The sequence below is a fragment of the Nesoenas mayeri genome (assembly GCF_963082525.1).
Source record: "Nesoenas mayeri genome assembly, chromosome: 3".
Classification (NCBI taxonomy): domain Eukaryota; kingdom Metazoa; phylum Chordata; class Aves; order Columbiformes; family Columbidae; genus Nesoenas; species Nesoenas mayeri.
The window spans coordinates 120,656,161-120,674,787 of record NC_137544.1 but is presented as its reverse complement, the minus strand read 5'-3'; the positions used below and the strand labels follow the sequence as shown (position 1 = coordinate 120,674,787).

The 18,627-nt window shown below is 41.7% G+C and overlaps 1 protein-coding gene across 3 annotated transcripts in view; it reads right to left on the bottom strand.

Annotated features, from left to right (window-relative positions):
- PSME4 (proteasome activator subunit 4) overlaps positions 1–11,049 on the bottom strand; it is a 46,373-nt gene extending 35,324 nt beyond the window's left edge. For all 3 annotated transcript variants that reach the window (XM_080341662.1, XM_080341663.1, XM_080341664.1), the window contains exons 1-4: positions 10,810–11,049; positions 5,909–6,049; positions 5,248–5,364; positions 512–556 (exon numbers count right to left, since the gene is read on the bottom strand). In XM_080341662.1, coding sequence (XP_080197788.1) covers positions 512–556; positions 5,248–5,364; positions 5,909–6,049; positions 10,810–10,991 — 485 coding nt within the window. In that variant the 5' untranslated portion in view covers positions 10,992–11,049. The remainder of the gene's footprint in view (positions 1–511; positions 557–5,247; positions 5,365–5,908; positions 6,050–10,809) is intronic.
- Between the last annotated feature and the right edge of the window lie 7,578 nt (positions 11,050–18,627).

The window sequence follows — 18,627 nt, the reverse complement described above, 5'->3', positions numbered from 1 at the left end:
CAGATACCAGAAAACCAACAGTCATAACTAAGGGGTTTTATTTAGCTCCAAACCCATACAGATGTTATTTCCGAGAGCAAGGCTGCATCAGGCACACACGTTCCCAGTGAACGCAGCAACACAAAAGAGCAAAAGCCATGGTGGCCTTAGCTACTGACAGCCTGGTTTAACTAATCGTGAACAGACCTTCAACCAAGGCTGTCGAAAGCATCACCAAACACTAAACCGTACTCTTTGTTTACATATTACACCATGGAACATGCCAGGCATCTCGTTTTCATTTTAACCAACCTATGAACCCGAGGTATTGATCATAACGCAATAAAACAGAAAAGTCTACACCCTCCACCCCGAACTTCCATGACTTGGGCCAATATCAGCCAAGGAATAACTAGAAGGGTGGGGTGGGTTTTTTTGTCTCTTTTTTTTTTTAAAAAAAACCCCAATGCTTTTCTTCTCCCTCTTCAATTAATATTAATGATATAGGCTTTAAAAAGCCCCAAGTACTTACGGCCTGCAGCTCTTCACCAGTGTTTTCAGGACACTTTCTACAGAACTGAAACACAAAAGGACACATCAGGGATAGTATATTACCACATTTCAATGACAGCATGAAATCAACAACCATTTGCTGATGTCTCCCTCAAGAGCTTAAGGTAACGTTGATGCAATTAGATGTCTTCCATGAACATGCAGTAGCTAATTGCCTTTTACACAGACCTAATCACAACGATTAAAACCGCTCTGCTAAACTCTTGGTTCTACTTTCCACATACCACTCCAGTATTCACTGCGTTTCAGTGAAGAATTAGGATCCTTTCTTACAAACAATATCCTGCTTTTTATCCACAACCAACCAGCAGACCGAGGGAACTTCTTGGGGGAAGTTGGAAACACAAACAGAAATAAATGGGTTTCTGGATTTCAGAAACATTTGTAAGATAAATAAAGGCAAGAGACTTCAGGAAGTTGTTATGATTAGACTCCAAATACCATATCTGTCCTTTTCAATTTGGTTTGGGTTTTTTTTTTGTTCAGTGGTTCAAAGAAAGAGAAATATGTACTATCTGCAAATCAATGGTTATTTCATTCGCTTCCCTCACATTAGAGAGCTGATTTAAAGAGTATTTTCATCGGTAGCAAGAGAACTATGAATTGTCATAGATGCCATCAAACCACTTAAAAAGGACTAAACCTCAGAATAAACTCAAAGAGTAAAAGGGAGGGGGAGGAGAGAGATTGGTCAATGGTGTCATAAAGGTCGTAAGCTCTCATGTTCTTCAAATCTTCTGTTTATTGCAAGACAAGCTCGAGACTAAATTGCACTTTTACTAAGAAACACTCCCTGAACAGAAATAAAAGTTTTTGCAGAACTTTCTACATCTTTCAGATGTACTTTCCGTGCTCTTAATAGAAAAATTGCATCCTTTAGTTCATCATCAAAAAGTAACATACAGAAATGCTGTATTGACCAGAAAAAGATGATGCAAATGTATCATCTTTAGAGTTCCAGCAAAGATCAGTTTAAGTCAATTAATGTTGAGACACACAAATACCAAGCATGCACACACTCTCCCTCTAGTCCTCCACAGAATAAACTGATCCCATACAAGGCAGGAGAAGTATCAAGTGGATAAATCACTATTTCACTCCAACACAAGCCAGCAAAAGGCCACCCAGCCCTCACACTTCAAGCAGCGCTACAGAGGATGCACAATTCTGCACGTTCTATGCAACAGTGACAAAGCAAATCCGTGACCTTTCCCAGAATGACAATTCTCAGCTGACTGATAGCATCTCAAATTTGAAGAGGAAATGGCCAAGCGCTCATTAAACAAAGCTAAGATCAAACTCTGCAAGGAGTTCATAAGGGTTCTGGGTTAAAGTCAACGCTGTCCTTGGAAGTGTTAGGAAATAGATAACAGTTGTTCCAAGGGTAGATAAATAGAGCATGAATCAGCAACATTCCTTAAGTGCATTCAAGAGTAACAGGAAAAATCCCCGTGTGACAAAGCCAACCCAAAAAGCTGTCCCCACCCCATCCGCCCACTGCACTGAACCAGTGCTACGGACAGCCTGGAGGACAGAGGGATTCTCAGAAACACTGATGCCAGCGATCCCCAAGTCTTTCCAATTCACAAGTTCTCAGCGTTTGTTAGAGGAAGAGAGCAAGGGAGAAAGGCTGGAAGGGATGTTGCTTCCCGAGATACAAATTTACAATGGAAGCTGGAAAGAAAAAACCAAAACAAACCACACGAGCAGCAAATTTCGTACATAAGGCAACTTCCACCTGAGACACAGTTAAACCACAGAGCAGCTCCAGAAGGAATCTTGCAAGAGTCCCACTTGATGGCTGCCAGCGAGAAAAGCACGGACGATACCAGGGAGACCGGAGCCTGCTGGTCACTGTTTTCATTATCGCTCTGAACTGCACCTCACAAGCTGTTTAACAGCGGCTCCTGTTCCACTTTGGGCTCGGTTTTCTGCAGAATTGCTGAGAAATATCTACAGTTCCCATGCTCGCAATTCCCGTGTGTTGCTCTGGATTAACAGAGCCCAGCAGCAAACAACTACACATAGAAACTGCAGTGAGTGCTGCCGGCCTCGCTCAGGTGTTTGACGCTGGCCGCTTATCTAAAGTATCAAAACATTTGTAATCGAACGATAATGAAGCCATTTGCACTGGATGGTATCTCCTGTTAATTACTGAAACACATGTATTTCATGAGATAAAGGAAAATTGCTCATCCCATTCAGTTTTCTTTGCATTTATTTCCTCCCTATTACCCGAAGTATTATTAGCTTATTATTATTACCTTATTATTATTATTATTATTATTAGCTTATTATTCTATCTTGCCACCCAAAATACTATTAACTTCTGTCACTGATCATAATTTTGGCACTACATAATTATTTTCTTCTTTTGGAAATGAGCGTATTAACTGATAAATCTGGGGTTTTTCTCATGCATTTTCCAAGCAAACCGTGTTTCAGTTTAAAGAATTAACAGATGAACTGACACTGTTGACTCTTACGTTACCAAAAAGCAGTAACAGCGCAATTCAGTCTTTCAGGAGGGATTGAGGCCTTAAGTGAAATTCTAGCCCTGCACTGGCCACTCCGTTATTAAAGAGCTGAAATTAAGCCAATGAAAAGAGCAACCAGCTATAGTTTCGCAAATCATTTTAGTGAATTACTGACTCCAGTCATCCAAGTATCTCACTGGGTTAGTACAACTAACATTTTCTTCCTAAAAAAGCCCAAACAAAGCAAAAAACACTGCAACTCCGCGTCCCATTAATGCATATGCCAAAACTCCTGCTATGGCTTTCACTGCAAAACTTGAGAGGAAACTCTCCTGACACAGCGACTGTTTCACACTTCACAGCTCCCAAGCTGTTGCCGGGTGTATTTTCCAGCCCCTATGACCTCACTGCTCAAGCACTTTCCATGATTTCATGGTTTTTAATAGCAAGGTACAGTCAGTGACATCCACTCCTGCACCAATGTGGATTTTGTCCATATCCAGCACTAATTCAAATGCTAAATCCACCTTTCCTTTACCCCCTGGAATCCATATGCTGTTAAATGAGTTAGCGTATAGGCGCCGATCAGCCACTCCACACACGCTGCCTTGTTCCCAATTAGAAAGGTTTACATACAGTGCGACATTCTCATAACCAGTGGTGTCAGGTTAACGTTGGTTTCCCAATACAATCACTTATGCAGAAGATTACACCTGTGTGACAAGTGTTACAATTCAACAGAACATGCACAAGATGACACATTGGCCAGAGCTGAACAGAACAAAAAGTCTTTCTTACCACCTATGTAATACATTAAGCACAAATGTTTTAGGTGAAGACAAGCCTGGTCGATATGAACTGAATATAAAAGAAGAAAATTAGAACAGTAGTTAAATTGACAGCTATAAATCAAATCGACTCAGCTTTTCAAAATATCTCCTGACTTCCACCAAAAAGATACCCCTCAAAATTGATGGTCAAAATAGATAATAAACACCGTATGAGAACCAATCGCACTGCATATTAACATGGAGCGTCTGGTATCTAATGCAGTTAATAAACACTAAACATTTCAGACAGACCAGCACAATTGATATCTTTCGGCTTAACCTCCTTCTCCCTCTTCTAATTTCTACGCAGTTTCAGTAGGCGCTGGCGTATGCGGAAAATAACCAACCGAAAAAGGCTCTGCTCTTTTGGATTTGCACTTACAAGTAATACCTCCAATTTGCAAAATAATGCAATTTAGCAAAATTAATTTTCCAGCTATGTAGCCGTGAGAGAAATTGAGCATGAAATGCTCTGTAACAAGTGACAAGGCTACGCATATTTTCTGTTCATTTTATTTATCAGCAATAGGATCTTCCAAGCGGTGAAAGGGATCAGTGGTAGCACTGCAAAAGCCCTGGGCAGAAAACTATGGGGTTTTTTAAGCCAATTAAGTATTTTCACCTACATTTCTTTACGTGAAGTTTCAATTTAAACAAACACAATGAGTTACCCACGTAACACTTTTCAGAAACTAATTTATAGAGCAGGACCTTCTCTAATTGGAATTATTAGGGGAATTTGTAATTCCCCTGTAATTTGGGGAATTCAACTGCTGGGGAGGCATTGGCAGCACAAAGAAAGCAAAGAAAACAAGGCTTCGTTTTAAAAATCAGTAGAACATTTCTAAAATTCTTAGCTTTGAAATAAATTATTTGTCCATATCATATCATATCATATATCATCACCTTGACTATATATATGTATTTTCTATAAGAGGTACTTCACTTTGTGTGCACACCTACATTACAGACGCTGGGAATGATTACAGTAGATATATTTAAGAACAGCATGATTTTTTCCCCCAAATTGTTATTGTGTTATAAAACAGAACAACAGACATTTGGCTTGAGTATCATTAAAAAATTAATATTATATCGATTAAACTGTGGGTTATCATCCCAATTAAGTTGATGAAGACCCTGTTTCAGCACATTTAGAAATGAACTCTATCATATTCATAGAGAAACACCGTAACACACACAATTGGTTGGCAGAAGGATATCTGATTTAGTACAGTCTCACGTGCCATTACCAAAATACACTTCATGAAAACATAAGCAAAATATTTACTGTGTATCAAATTCCAGATATTAAAAGCAAATTACAAGGTACTTTCAAGCATTACAGGTGCTTATAACCTATCGAATGCTTTAAAATGTGAACTTACTTGGGAAACCAATTTAATCCAAGATGTTCTGTTTTGGAGTACAATATCCTTTCCAACATTTCATAAAGCGGTCTCCATGGTAACTCTAAATCATCCCTGGAAAGCAGTTCTTTCTTCCTAATAGAAAAAAGAAATGAAAATCAATGAGCGCTTTAGCACGGAGCATTTGCATGGCCACACTGCGCACCACAACGGCCCAGACACCGCGCTCAATTCTGCTCATCTCCAGCGTTTGGCACAAGCTGCGGGAAGGTCAAGCAAGAACAAGCCGCTTCTGCACCAACAGAACCTGTCAAGGCCTCCGGGACAAGTCTGACTCAGTGCAACAAACATTGTCAAGTTGTGAGACACTTCCAGATGCAGCCTCAGGACGTGGCGCTCTGAGATGTTTTCTTTTCCTCGTAGGAATCAAACCTGACATTCAGCGTGGATGCCAGTCCTAAAGCTCTGAAAGGGGCAAGGTGTTTGTGTGACGAGATATGATACAAACGATACAAAAAGGTGTTTGTGTAATGAGAACTCTTTCTAACCAACATCGTCTGCACATGGGACTTAAGTGAAGTAACACTATTACATTAAAGTATACAACAACATGAAGCAAGAGAAGTGATCAACTCTTTTGAGACAAAAGTTTGGGTAGCCAGCAGAAATCTGTACGTACTTTAACAGGTTTATCAGCAGGCGCGCAAATCCTTGCATCATGCTGATCTCCAGTTTGGGAATCGTCACCAACTCGTACAACAACTTGATAAAAAGCACGTGATCTTCTCTGCTGAATTTCCTCCCATATAATCGGATGTATCTGCAAACAAAACGCAAGATGAGTCAGCAATAGTTTGAAACATTTCCATTTTATCCAGGAGCAAAGGCTCACTTCACTGTGGGACAGAGGGTTTGAAATGGACTTTAGCCTTCCAGAACTCCCGATTCATTTCCCTTCAGCCACACGCACTTGCACGTACTCTCCACTCTCCTAATATTGGGCATAAAGTAATTAAGAATACTGGTTTCATTTCTTCATGTATGATTAAAAAGAAACTGTGGAAGCCTGAAGTTTTAACTAGAAAGAAACGGTGCACCAGAAATCAAATTAATTTGTCAGCATTGCTATGCGTAACAAAAAAATCAAATCTTTGGCTGGTTACCTTTCTTGCCAATTGCTACCAGCAGTTCTAGGACACAAAATGCTGTTTAATTAAGAAACAGAAGGAGTAAACGTACTGAACACAAAGATGTCGCTGTGCCCAAGAAGCAGAACTAGATGCCAAATTGCTCCCACACTTACAGCTTCTTTATGTAGGGGGAGGCGGATTTTTAAACAATTGATTATTTCTCAAGCCAGCTGTGCACCAAGACAAGACAGAAAATAAGGACTTCTAGAACAGAACTAATCATCTTTTCCTCAAGATTAAATGAGCAGAATGCAACAGACGGGAACGGCAACATTTTCAGAATCCCCCTCACAAAGGATGAAATATTGCCATTACTAAATAAAAGGATACAGGCAGAACCTCGTGAATCTTGAAGGATGCCCAGGGACTAATCACACAGGTGCTTCTTCACCACAGATTTAAAAAACCAACAAACCATGCTTAAGTGGGTTATGGGGGAAAAAAATCAACCCTAGAACTAAATTGCTGCAAAACAAAAATAAGACTTGTTACATGAAGGTAGGCAATGCTACATCGCGACCATCCTGGAAGCCTTAATTGCGCTTCCCTTTTAATTCCTGCTTTAAGAAAACCATCCAAGGTTTCATGAGCTCTCATACTCTACAGTCAACAGCAAAAAGCTGAAAGAAATTGGCCTTTATTGCGCAGGTGCATTTGGAGTTCAGCTTTGTGGAGAGCAAAAACAAAACAAAGCCACCCACCCTAAAAATCGTGATTAAAGAGTGAAAATTCTGATTGCAGCTCCATCCTTTCTGCACAGAGTACGAGGTCTCTGGAGATGGACCAAAAAAAAGAGCCAAAAAGCCAATTCTCTATTCTAAAAGTATTAGGTGTCCAGTCTCTCACTCCACAATTACAATAGACCTATTTTTAGGAAACATACTATCGTATCAAGTGGACATTCTAAATTGCCCTAGAAAGTTCGCTGCTCTGCTACAGTTAAAAATTGCCGTCACTTGTGAAGCTGAATAAATCTCTCTCCTAAATTCCTACCTATCTATTGTCAATTTCCAACACGCAGGACAGGATTATGATCTGTCTAAAACTCTGTTTTTGACAAACGATACAAAAAACAATGAATCACGCTCAACAAGACTCTTTAAAATCACGTGTACGTACACAGTGTACACACAGAGCCCTTATGCATCCAAAAAGACAGCTTATATTTTTCTGATAAATAGATGTAAAACTTCAGCAAAGTCCCGCTGAGCTGTTTCCATCCTCACTGTGACTTTGTGTCCTGCCATTCTAATTCAGAAGAGTTGAGCTGCGTTTTTCCACATCCTACAAGCAGACAGTTAAATGCCGTTCTGTAATAAGCCTATACCTGACAAGCACACAAAATAACATTGTCAGGAACAGAAATTGCATCCTCCAGCTCCAAAAACTCCGCTCTTGCCTCCTGAAGTAGAAAGCACAGGAAGACACTTGTGTGTTTTCCAGGCTGCAGAGTCAACTATGTGTACGGGAACTATTAAATGTTAATATTATACTACTATGCTCATTCACAAGCTATGTTCTATAACACAGAAGAGGGAAAAATGGAAACAGCAGCCTATTTCTGACGGAGAGACCATAAAAGAGTATGACTCAAGTCCATTCAAGCAAATGTTTTTGATGCGACCTGCTTTCCGCCTGCCACGCACACCCTGCAGCAAGTTACACAACTGAGATCCAGCCTTCTGCCTCCACAGCTGGATCAGGGCGTTAAAACACACAGATTTTACTCACCAAACTTGGCTGAATCTGGGGACGATGATTATAGAGTTCATTGCCAATGTGAAGCAAGCAGTTTTACTTGCACATGAAGTCCCACTAAGCCGTAAATTACTTAAGGAGCTGCACTGTTCCTGCCTTCACAAGCAAGTCCTCTCACCACGCTGAGCATGTGCATCCCAACCACAGAACCAGTTTGCACCACTGAAAATTATGCATAACAGAATTATGCAGATGGGCTTACAGACATTATAGCTAATAACCTCCAATTTTGCCTTTTTTCCCCCCTACTCCTTCCATGACATCAGATGGCTGAAACAGCTGCTCTTAGATAACTATGTGCAAGTCATGTTTTCAGCTGTTGAGAGTAAAAGCAACACAGGCTCTCAGGTTGAGCTGTCAGCACAAAACAGTAAGCGATACTCCAATTTTTAATTCAAAAAAAAGCCTTGAGTTTCACTTTCATTTCTCATCCTCCACAGGGTTTGTGCAGGTTGTACAAAGCCGGGAGTGTCTGAGGAGGTGTAACCATGCAATATATTATCCGCATACTCATTTATGTGTGTGTACACAATACAATGTTTGTATTAACATTTGTATCGGTACAAGTAATAGATTAAAGACACAGCAGCCACGGTTCTGAAATACAAATTATTACATAGAATATTGTGAGAATACTGGCTTTTATAATGCAGAAATTTGCAGCAAAGCTAAGCAGCGATCATACCATTATGAAGACTCTGGGTATTTTTTTTTCCCATCAAACAAATGTGCTATTTATTATAGCTGGCTAGCAGGGAAAAGGTAGTAAGTTGATATGGAAATGAATCACTTACTATCCACAGATAGCAAACTTTGATTTTATTGTCATTATTCTATACTGTGACTTCAGTGTGACATTAGAACACCATGTGGTTGGAAGCATTTCATCTAGGCCTAAACTTCTCCTAATGTATTTCATCCTGTACAAGTACTTCGTCAAGTGAAACTAAGAAGCAAAACATCTCTCACGTTAAGTACACCAGGATATTTTTAAACCAAGCCCACTGTTTCCTTCCCTGCCTACATCCAAACACATTCAGAGTCTTACCGCATATAACACGCCACCAAGAAATCCTGGGACTCAGAGGCATCAGACAAGTTGCAAACAAACACGGTAAATCCAAACTTCAAAGAGTAGGTGGAAAACCACAAATTAGAGCCTCCTGGCCTTTCTGTGATTCATCGAGTAGCTGAGCAGCAGCTCTCAACAGGCTGAATTCACTGCCCTGAAGGCCAAACTAGCACCAGCTGCAATTTACAGAGCAACAGGGTGACTCCGACCCAAACCTGCACACCTTCCAAGTGCCACATTTAGCTTGTTTAGCTAATGCTGATCTTTCTCGTAGTAAGAACCGATAGTTTATTTCAGCTTGACTAGTAGATAAAGTTCTAGCACAAGCACAAAGTCAACAGGTACCACTGAAACCAGTATGAGTTGGCAGATGGCTGGGGGGGAAGGGAAACAGCGTTGAACTGGTTCCAAGCAGGTTCAAACTGTCACATAACGCAAACATGTGAGTCATTTTGCAACCACCGATGTAATTCTATCTAAGAATGCCTCTTGGCAAATATAAAAGCAGTTACATTTCAATACATATGTATCAAACAGATGACTGCTAAATATGTATTAAATTCTCAATTAAAATAAATTACTTATATAAGGAGGAAAACTGCAAGAAAATATCTCAAAATTGTAGAAAACACACATTTCTAGCGCATAGGAAACACCATTTATGAAGGCACAAAGAATATTCAGAAAAAAAACCCATGAAAAATATCCACAGCAATACAGACTGAAGCTAGAGGAGTCATTGCCATCAGATGCCATTTTCAGTGTCCAAAATAGCGGCTGTTCCAAAAAAAAGGCATAAGTATGCTTTATAAAATCCACTAAGGAAAACCTATGTGCTATCTATGGTTTTATCTGTATTAAAACCACCTTGCCAGCACATGTAACGTCAGCATAAACTACACACAGTACAAATCCTGTTTTCTCATCTTTAAGCTCAAACTAGCTCTGCTTTTTTTTTTAAGATAGCTAACTAAATGCTGAAACACATTGTGATGAGGAAAAACACCATGGAAAACCCAAATATGACAAGCAAAGGCCATAATGCTCAGATACCCTCATGGCATTTTCCTGTGGATGCATTTATGCTATCAAAGGCAGCAACGGTGTTTACACAGCGCTAAGTCAGAATCTAATCCTGCTGGCGCTGAACTAACGGCCTGTCTTGGGCAAGACTTCGTTACACAGAAGTTACACAGAGATGGTATCTCGCTCAAAAAGGCAAGAGGTGAAACAGGTGGTGCGCAAACCACAAATAAAATTCGCAAAGTTTCGGGGACGGCGGGTGAGCCCTTGGAAACGGATCCACCTTTGTCCCCGTTCCCTACGCGCTCCGGGGCCTTGTGCAAGGCGGGGGCAGCCGAGCGGAGCCGCCCGGGCTCGACGGGCGGAGGTGCCGCGGCTCGGCCGGGCACCGAAACGGCGCCGGGAGGAACCGTTAGGAGCCCGCCCGCCTTCCCCACAGCCCCGCAGGGCAGGGACGAGCCCGGTCCCCCGTTCCACAACCCCCGAGCCCGCCAACCCCGCTCCGGGGAAATAGGAAAGCGCGTTGCGGGCACTCACGTCGAAAGCTTCCTAGTCCAGAAGAGCCCCCCGGGCCACAGCTCCTGCAGCTGCACGGCCCGGGCCAGGTTGTCTTTAATCTGGGCGAGGAAACGAGCGGCCTCGGCCTCCAGGCGCTCCCCGTAGGGCAGTAGTTTGTTGTACACGATCTCCTTTTGCGGTGCTGGTGGCGGCGGCGCCATGGCCGGGGCTGCGCTGATCCGCGCCCGCCGCCGCCCCGGTCACCCGGCAGCGCGCCGTGACGACACACCGGGGAACGGAACGGAATGGAACGGAACGGCACGGCCGCTCCGCCCCGCTCACTCCCTTTCCGGCGGAAGGCGGCGGTACCGGCTGCCCCCGCACGGCCCCGTTTCCACGCCCGCAACGGGCCGCGGTGCGGCCCGTTGCGGGCGTGGAAACGGGGCCGTGCGGGGGACTCGCCTCCGTGTCCCCGCGTCTCCCGAGAAGCACCGGACTATGGATCCTTAATGTAACACAGTCTCTTCCCGGAATATATACTGATACTTGTATACATCCTGATACCCGTATTTACAAGTTAATTTAGGGGGAAGGACCGAAAGATACCGGACTATGGATCCTTCATATAAAACACAGTCTCTTCCTGGAATATATACTGATACCTGTATTTACAAGTTAACTTAGGGAGAAGGACCGAGAGGCATCAGACTATGGATCCTTAATGTAAAACACAGTCTCTTCCCGGAACATATGCTCATACCTGTATACATACTGATACCTGTATTTATAAGTTAATATAGGGGGAAGGACCGAGAGACATTGGACTATGGATCCTTCCTGGAACATACGCTCATACCTGTATACATACTGATACCTGTATTTATAAGTTAATTTGGGGGAAGGACCGAGAGACATTGGACTATGGATCCTTCCTGGAACATACGCTCATACCTGTATACATACTGATACCTGTATTTATAAGTTAATATAGGGGGAAGGACCGAGAGACATTGGACTATGGATCCTTCCCGGAACATATGCTCATACCTGTATACATACTGATACTTGTATTTATAAGTTAATTTAGGGGGAAGGACTGAGAGACATCAGACTATGGATCTGTAATGTAAAACACAGTCTCTTCCCAGAATATATACTGATACCTCTATTTACAAGTTAATTTAGGAGAAGGGTATTGTATGTAAAATGAAGCAAGCGTTGGGTAGTCTGTAAACCCCAAAGTACCCAACCAATGGGGAAGAGGGGGGGAAATTGCAGCTGGGATTTCGGGGGGATATAAGCAGGGGCTTTTTGTCCTGTTATGGGTGCCTACCTTTAGGTGGAACACCTGGTGTTGCAATATTGTTATTAAAAAAAATTGCTTTGCTGAGAGATCCTGCCTGATATATTATTTGCAAAATAATTGTTTCCTACAGCAGAATAAAATCGTCCACCTGCCAGTTGCTCTCGAGAGCGGAACTTCAGAAAATGACCCAATGTTGGTCTTCAGCCCCCTAAATTTGCTGTAACATCAAGTGGGGATGGAGTTTGTGATGGTGATACTTCACTCCCCAAAATTTCCTGCAATGTCAAGCAGGGATGGAGTTCGTGATGGGGATAATGAGTCACGGAGTTGAGTAGTGGATTGTGTGGCTGTCTAAGAGGCTTATTTGAAATAATAACGCCCGTCAGTCAAGCGGAGCCATTGGCCTGTGGGTGCAGGATAAAGCCGGCGACGGACACGCAATGACAGCGCCAGGGTACTGAGAGCTGTTAGCTCCAGCTGGCTCCTAAATATCACTGTTAATCAAATTTCCCCCCAAGAATTACATCGTGACCATACAACAGCTGCAAACTGATTAGATTTAAAGCTACTGACAAGGGCAAATCCTGTTTTCTCATCTTTAAGCTCAAACTAGCTCTGCTTAATTTTTTTTTTTGAGATAGCTAACTAAATGCTGAAACACATTATGAAGAGGAGAAATGCCGTAGAAAACCCAAATCTGATGAGCAAAGGCCATAACACTCAGATACCTCATGGCATCTTCCTGAGGATGCATTTATCGCATCCTGTTACACACCTCTTGGATCAAGTAGTATTTTTATTGCCAGTCCGCTGCAATAGGACTTGGTCCTGCGTGTTGTACCACCTACACCTGCACGAGCACTCACATGACTTTGATTTACAGGCACCAAAACAAAAGAAATCAGTGCCAGTGCTGGAGATTTCATCTGACAACGGGTATTAATAAACCAGCGCTACATAAATAAGGTTTACCCAGGTCCCCGAAGGAGGCTCGATGCCACTTCATCGCTCTCCCATCAAGTATTTTTCTTGTAGTATCTTTTGAAAGTGAAATAATCACTTTAAGCGCACCAAATAACTTCTTTTCCCAAAGCTTCGGTGACAGTAATTGTTCTGGGTTATGGGATAAAATAGATACTTTGCTAATTTCCCTTGATTGAAGTGCTACAAAGGCCAAGCCTTTTCAAGCAGATATTGAAGAAACAGTTTGACCCTTTCCCACCTTCCTAGACCTACACTTTTAACACTGGAAGCATGACAACTTTGCTCAGTGTTCAACACTTTTGAAATAGCCTTCTACTCCTAGAAGATTTTGTATCACACTGTCTTGTAGATGATGTATATCGGCTTTGATATTACTGTAAAGTAGTTGGACTTCACTATCATTTTTACTGTGATTTGGATGGTATCTGTTGACATCTTTCACAGCGGCTTTAAAATGACATTTTATTGCCTTCTACCTACATTATGCAAAACAATTCATACATGAATTTCTGGCCTTTCTGGCCTGAACTAGAAGTGATACTTGATTACAATCCAATTTCCATGGGGATAAAGCATATCTTGGTTTAGTGTTTTGTTGGTGAAAATGGGAATAAGCAAAAGGTGTCACTAAACACTGTGAAACGAATGGTTTTATCATCATTTCAGACAAGGATCAATTGGATAACTGGCCCGAAGGCTGCAATAAAAAATATTCATGTTTAAGGATAAAGTGAAAATACATGTGTCTTGAAACTGAAAAGTCTAAAATTACTTATCCTCTATGATTTATGGGAAATTCTTCTTTCCTACTTAATTGCAGGAGTGGTTTGTCCAAAGTGCCAGTTCCAATGTGGGAAAGTGTTTATTGAATTTGAAGTGTGCAGAGTTTGTTTGGACTTGGAGAAAAAGATATGAAAATTATAATCCAATTTTCTGCAATTGAATTGGCAGATACATAAGGAACTTAAAAGCTGCATTTTGTTGCTTTACAGCTACATCATTTAAAAAAATATTCCTGTATTATCTGCACTTTCTAACCCAAGCTAAAACCAGGGCTTGATTTGACACAGGTTTCTAAGCATTTTGCAAAGTGAAGAAGCACCTCTGACCTCAGGGAGCCTATTTCATCCAAAGCAGCCTCCTCACCTGAGCCTGTTGTTGCTCAGACACACAAGTGCCTTCCACCGGAATTAAAAACTTACTTTTTGGGGAAAAATGTGCAAGATCTGCCATGAGCACCCCTGGCAGTTGGTGTGCTAATGGGACTTCCTCCTTCTCAGAAATACGGCTTGGGCTTTCAGAAGCTGAAACAAGGCAATAGGAGGTTCTAAGGCCATTTGTAATTACAATAGAAAACATAAATATTGCATTTGCATTTTCAAAGTATTTTCTGCATATTGACTAATTTACTAATTCCATTTAGTAATTATTAAAAAATGAATCCTTTACCCCTGTATGCTGGCATTCTGCTATTTAAAAGGAAAAAAAAAAAGATACATTTTGCCAAGTGAGTCAAAAATAAATTTGTTCCTCAGGTTTGCAATATGTTTTGGCTGCAGCAGTGTGTAAAAGCACATTTGGTTCCCGAGTCATATGACGAAGCTTTCATAACACGCAGCCCGTCTGTGCCACTTGCATCAACAGCTTTTTCCTCTCTTATTAAGTAGGAGGAATATGAATTGAGAGCAACCCAAATACAGTTGCCACCTGTTGTTTTTGGCATTACATCTTGAGAATTGATGAATCCAAGGGTTGTAGTTGTGAAAAAGATACAAATTTCCATTCATGAGAAATGGTGACTGTTGGGCGCGGTGTAAGTCACGCTGCGCATTGTTCACACGTTCCCTTGTTGGACGGCTTGCTTGCTGCCTCGGGTCAACTGACACCAGCACTGTCATCGCTGTTTGGGAAACTTGTCACTCAGCCTTAACTGTGGTTTCTCTCCTGTCTCAGCTCTCAAGCAACCACTTTTCCTATATAGACATTTTGCTTAGCAACTCATCCCTCCCTACTTGACCTAAGGCAAAAGTTCAATTTTTTGGGTGACAGACCTCTATATATTTTACAATGTGGAAGAGAACACCCCATCTGTGACTCCCCCAAACCTCAAAGAGCCACACTACAAAAATACACAGGAATAACTTGCTTTTTGGTGCTGTTAGTTATAGGAATCCTCAGACTTTCTCCCATCCCTGTTCCTAAATTGGTCAGTCACCCAAAGCAGGCACTGAAAGATGCCAAAGGGAGTCAAGAAGCTCCCACAACCACGCTCACCAACTTTCAGCCAAGATGGAGCAACTTTCTCCAAGAAGCAGCGTCTGTGATTACTATCTGCAAATCTTCAGACTAAGAAGGTTATTTCCATTGCAAGGAGCTGCTCCATCCCTTCAGGAGGGGTGCGTGCGAAGAGCCTGTAATTACAGCCTGTTCTGAAAGTGCTTCCTCCCCTGCCCCTGGGAAGCTGAGCTGCTCTGTAGATTTTGGGTAGTAGCAGCTCCTTGTCTGGTGTAACCAGTGAAGAGCAGTAATTACAGCTGCACGTCTCCCCCCGCCCCTACGAACTCAACTGCAGCTATTACTTTCTTGAGAAACAATGAGCAAGATGGTTGTAGGATCAGTCAGCCCAACCAATCTGCTGAAGTGTGAGGATACACTAGGTTTAAGTCAAAGAAACGGAAATACTGATTTTAAAGACAACACATCTCTGCTGGATGGTAGCTAGAAAATCTCATATGGAGACATGTGACATCCTTTGCCTTATTAAAAAAAAATACTTTAAAAGAGAAACACTACCTAAATATAGATAACATTTTCACGAGACAGAAGACTACAACTTAGAAACATACCTATTGCATAAACTGCTATTTCACAGAGAACTTGTCTATTTGGAGGATGGAGGCAAGAGTGATCATCTGAATGACGTGCCAAGGAACTTAAGCTTCCTGTATAGTACAGGACAAAAATAGGTTCTTCTAAAGTGTGATTCAGAGTAACTAATTTTAGGTCCCTAAAGTAAGGCTGTCGAAATACTCTATTACATGTTTCAAGTTAGATGAGGAGGCGAGTTCAGCATCACCTAAAGCATATACACTGAACACTGACATTGTTCTGTTTCTATAATGCCTGTTTAGATACACATGTTCTAATATAAGTGGAATGTTTCTCAGTTTAGCCTCCATTGAGCAGAAATAAAAGGCCCTTGTGAAGGGGTTAAAGTGTTAACATGGGCACCTGTATAATTTGTAGAACTCTACTACATAGACAAGGCTGATGGAATACGTGCGACACTGCAGTCCCTCGCTTCACATTCATGGGGGTTCTGTTCAGGAGAGTTCAGGTGGTTAAATCCATCCTTAATTACATCAATTCACAAGATACTATTTGGCCTTCTCTCTTTTCCATCTAGTAGTGGGTTACTGTTCTGACAAGGATAGCCAGCCACTGTTTGTGCAATAACAGGACCAAAATCCTCCTTGGTGAAATATGTTAATGTAAAGCAAAATTGGTTTTCCTTGTCCACTTCCTGGATTTGTTCTCTTCGGGTGCCTTATTGCTTAAGATCTAGAAAGAAAAGGTGTCTCATCCATGCAAGAGAATCTGGCTTTGACAGTCCATTTTCTCTACATACCCGAAACTCCTGAAGATATGCCTGGAAATTATTGTGCCCGCAGGGAGAAAAACTAATAGACCTGAGCCTCATTATAGGAGCTTACTGCTGATTTCTTTGCAAATTACTCATAGCTATTTGAAATAAACAATAATCCATGGGATATGAGCTAAATGCAGCTATCTTTGGAGAAAGAGCCATCATTATTATTTTTCCTCTTGAGGCACTGAGCTGGATTTTTCTGTCTCGCTGCCCTGCCAAAAAGAAACCAGCTGCAGAAGAGCATGTGATGAGAGTGAAGTCGCAAAGGTCAATTCCAGGGATTCCGCTGTTCCAGGAACCCTGGGCAGCTGCAGCCACGGGCACAGAAGCTGCTGTCGCACGGCTCCTGTTTTCCAAGCCGAGCCGCGGCACACCTCACAACAAGCACTTGAAGAGCTGATGGCATTTTTTTTAGGGGTAAATGCATCTTCTGCATCGTCATGTGCCGTTCTCAGTTCGCTGGTTTGTCTATTAGTTTCTCTCATTCCAGTCTCCTTCCAATTCGTAGGTTATCAAAATGGCAACTATATATAACTTTTCCAGGCAGGATTTATCTTTCAGCATAGGAACAAATTGTGAAATAGCAACTTGTTTGATAGTATCCTACTTCACAAATAGCGTCATCGACTTCAGTGGGTTATCACACACAGCAGCGTGCTGCTTTGCATTAGAAGATTATAAATATTTTCTTTTAGAAAAGCCTTCAAAGCCCATTTGGATATCACTGATGGATGGAACCTGTGAGCAGGTACTCTTCATCCTAGAACATCTACAGTCTCTCCTCTTTTGAAAAGGCATTAGCTGAAAATGGTCTTCCATGTCGTTCCAGTTAAGAAATTAGCCCTGTCTATTAAAAAAAAAAAGTATAAGATCTACTATCCCAACTCAGGATAAATCAAATATCAGCCAAAAATCTTTGTTCAGGTTTTCAACCTTGTTTCAAGCAGCATTCAGCACAAATAATAGTTGTGTTTATCACAGCCAACTCTTTGGGTAGATTGTGTGTTCACTGTTTTGACATGTGGATCAGAAATATTTCAATATTTATGAATTCTGGAAGAGAGGCAGGCTAACTTAAATATTCCCCCAAGCAACCAATCGTTTCTCTCCTGCTAAAGAATTAGTTATACTTTTCTTCTGGCTGCCTGGTTTCATGCGTTGAATCTGCATGGTAGACTTTCTGGCACATTTCTAAAGCAGCAGCTTCTCCCACAGGGTGTTTTAGAGACATCCGGCAGATTAACAAACCTTTGAGAGGATCACGTGGAACAAGCTCGGAGCTATCTAGCATTCACTTGGCCAGCTGTTTATGCTTATATCCTAGTAACGCGGGGATAACGAGTATAATTGTGTCAGGGGCATGATTATGGCAATGCAGGTCCGGCTGACTTAAACTGGGACTCAAGGAACTGTACATTGGTGGGGTTTATTATTGCGTCAGGTGTCCTGTTAAGAAGAGTTGAAGGTGAAACAATGACGGTAAATAAACACTTCATAACAACCTTGGAAATTTAACTGTCAAAAAGGCCATTTAGGATAGAAAGAATGTCCTAATTAAGGAACACAATAGGACTGTAAATTCAGAGAAACCCCAGGGAGAGGGAAAAGTCAATTTTGCCACATTTGTATATTGCAATTTAAAGGCTGAGCGTGGTGGAAAACACAGCCATATATAGCACAAAAACCAGAAGCTGCCCTTCTGCTGGGCAAAGTACCAAGAACTGGGAGAAAGAACTAAGGAAGCTTAAAAAACTCAAGTGAGAAAGAGAATCTGTCTTAAACAAAAAGAGCAGAAAAGATAGCTTGTAATCTCGAAGGAGAGCTCTGCAGGACAATGCAGTAGGCGTTAACTGTTATTTCCTCAGACAGATAATGATACCACTATCTACAACCCCCATGTGTTTTCTTTTTCAGTAAC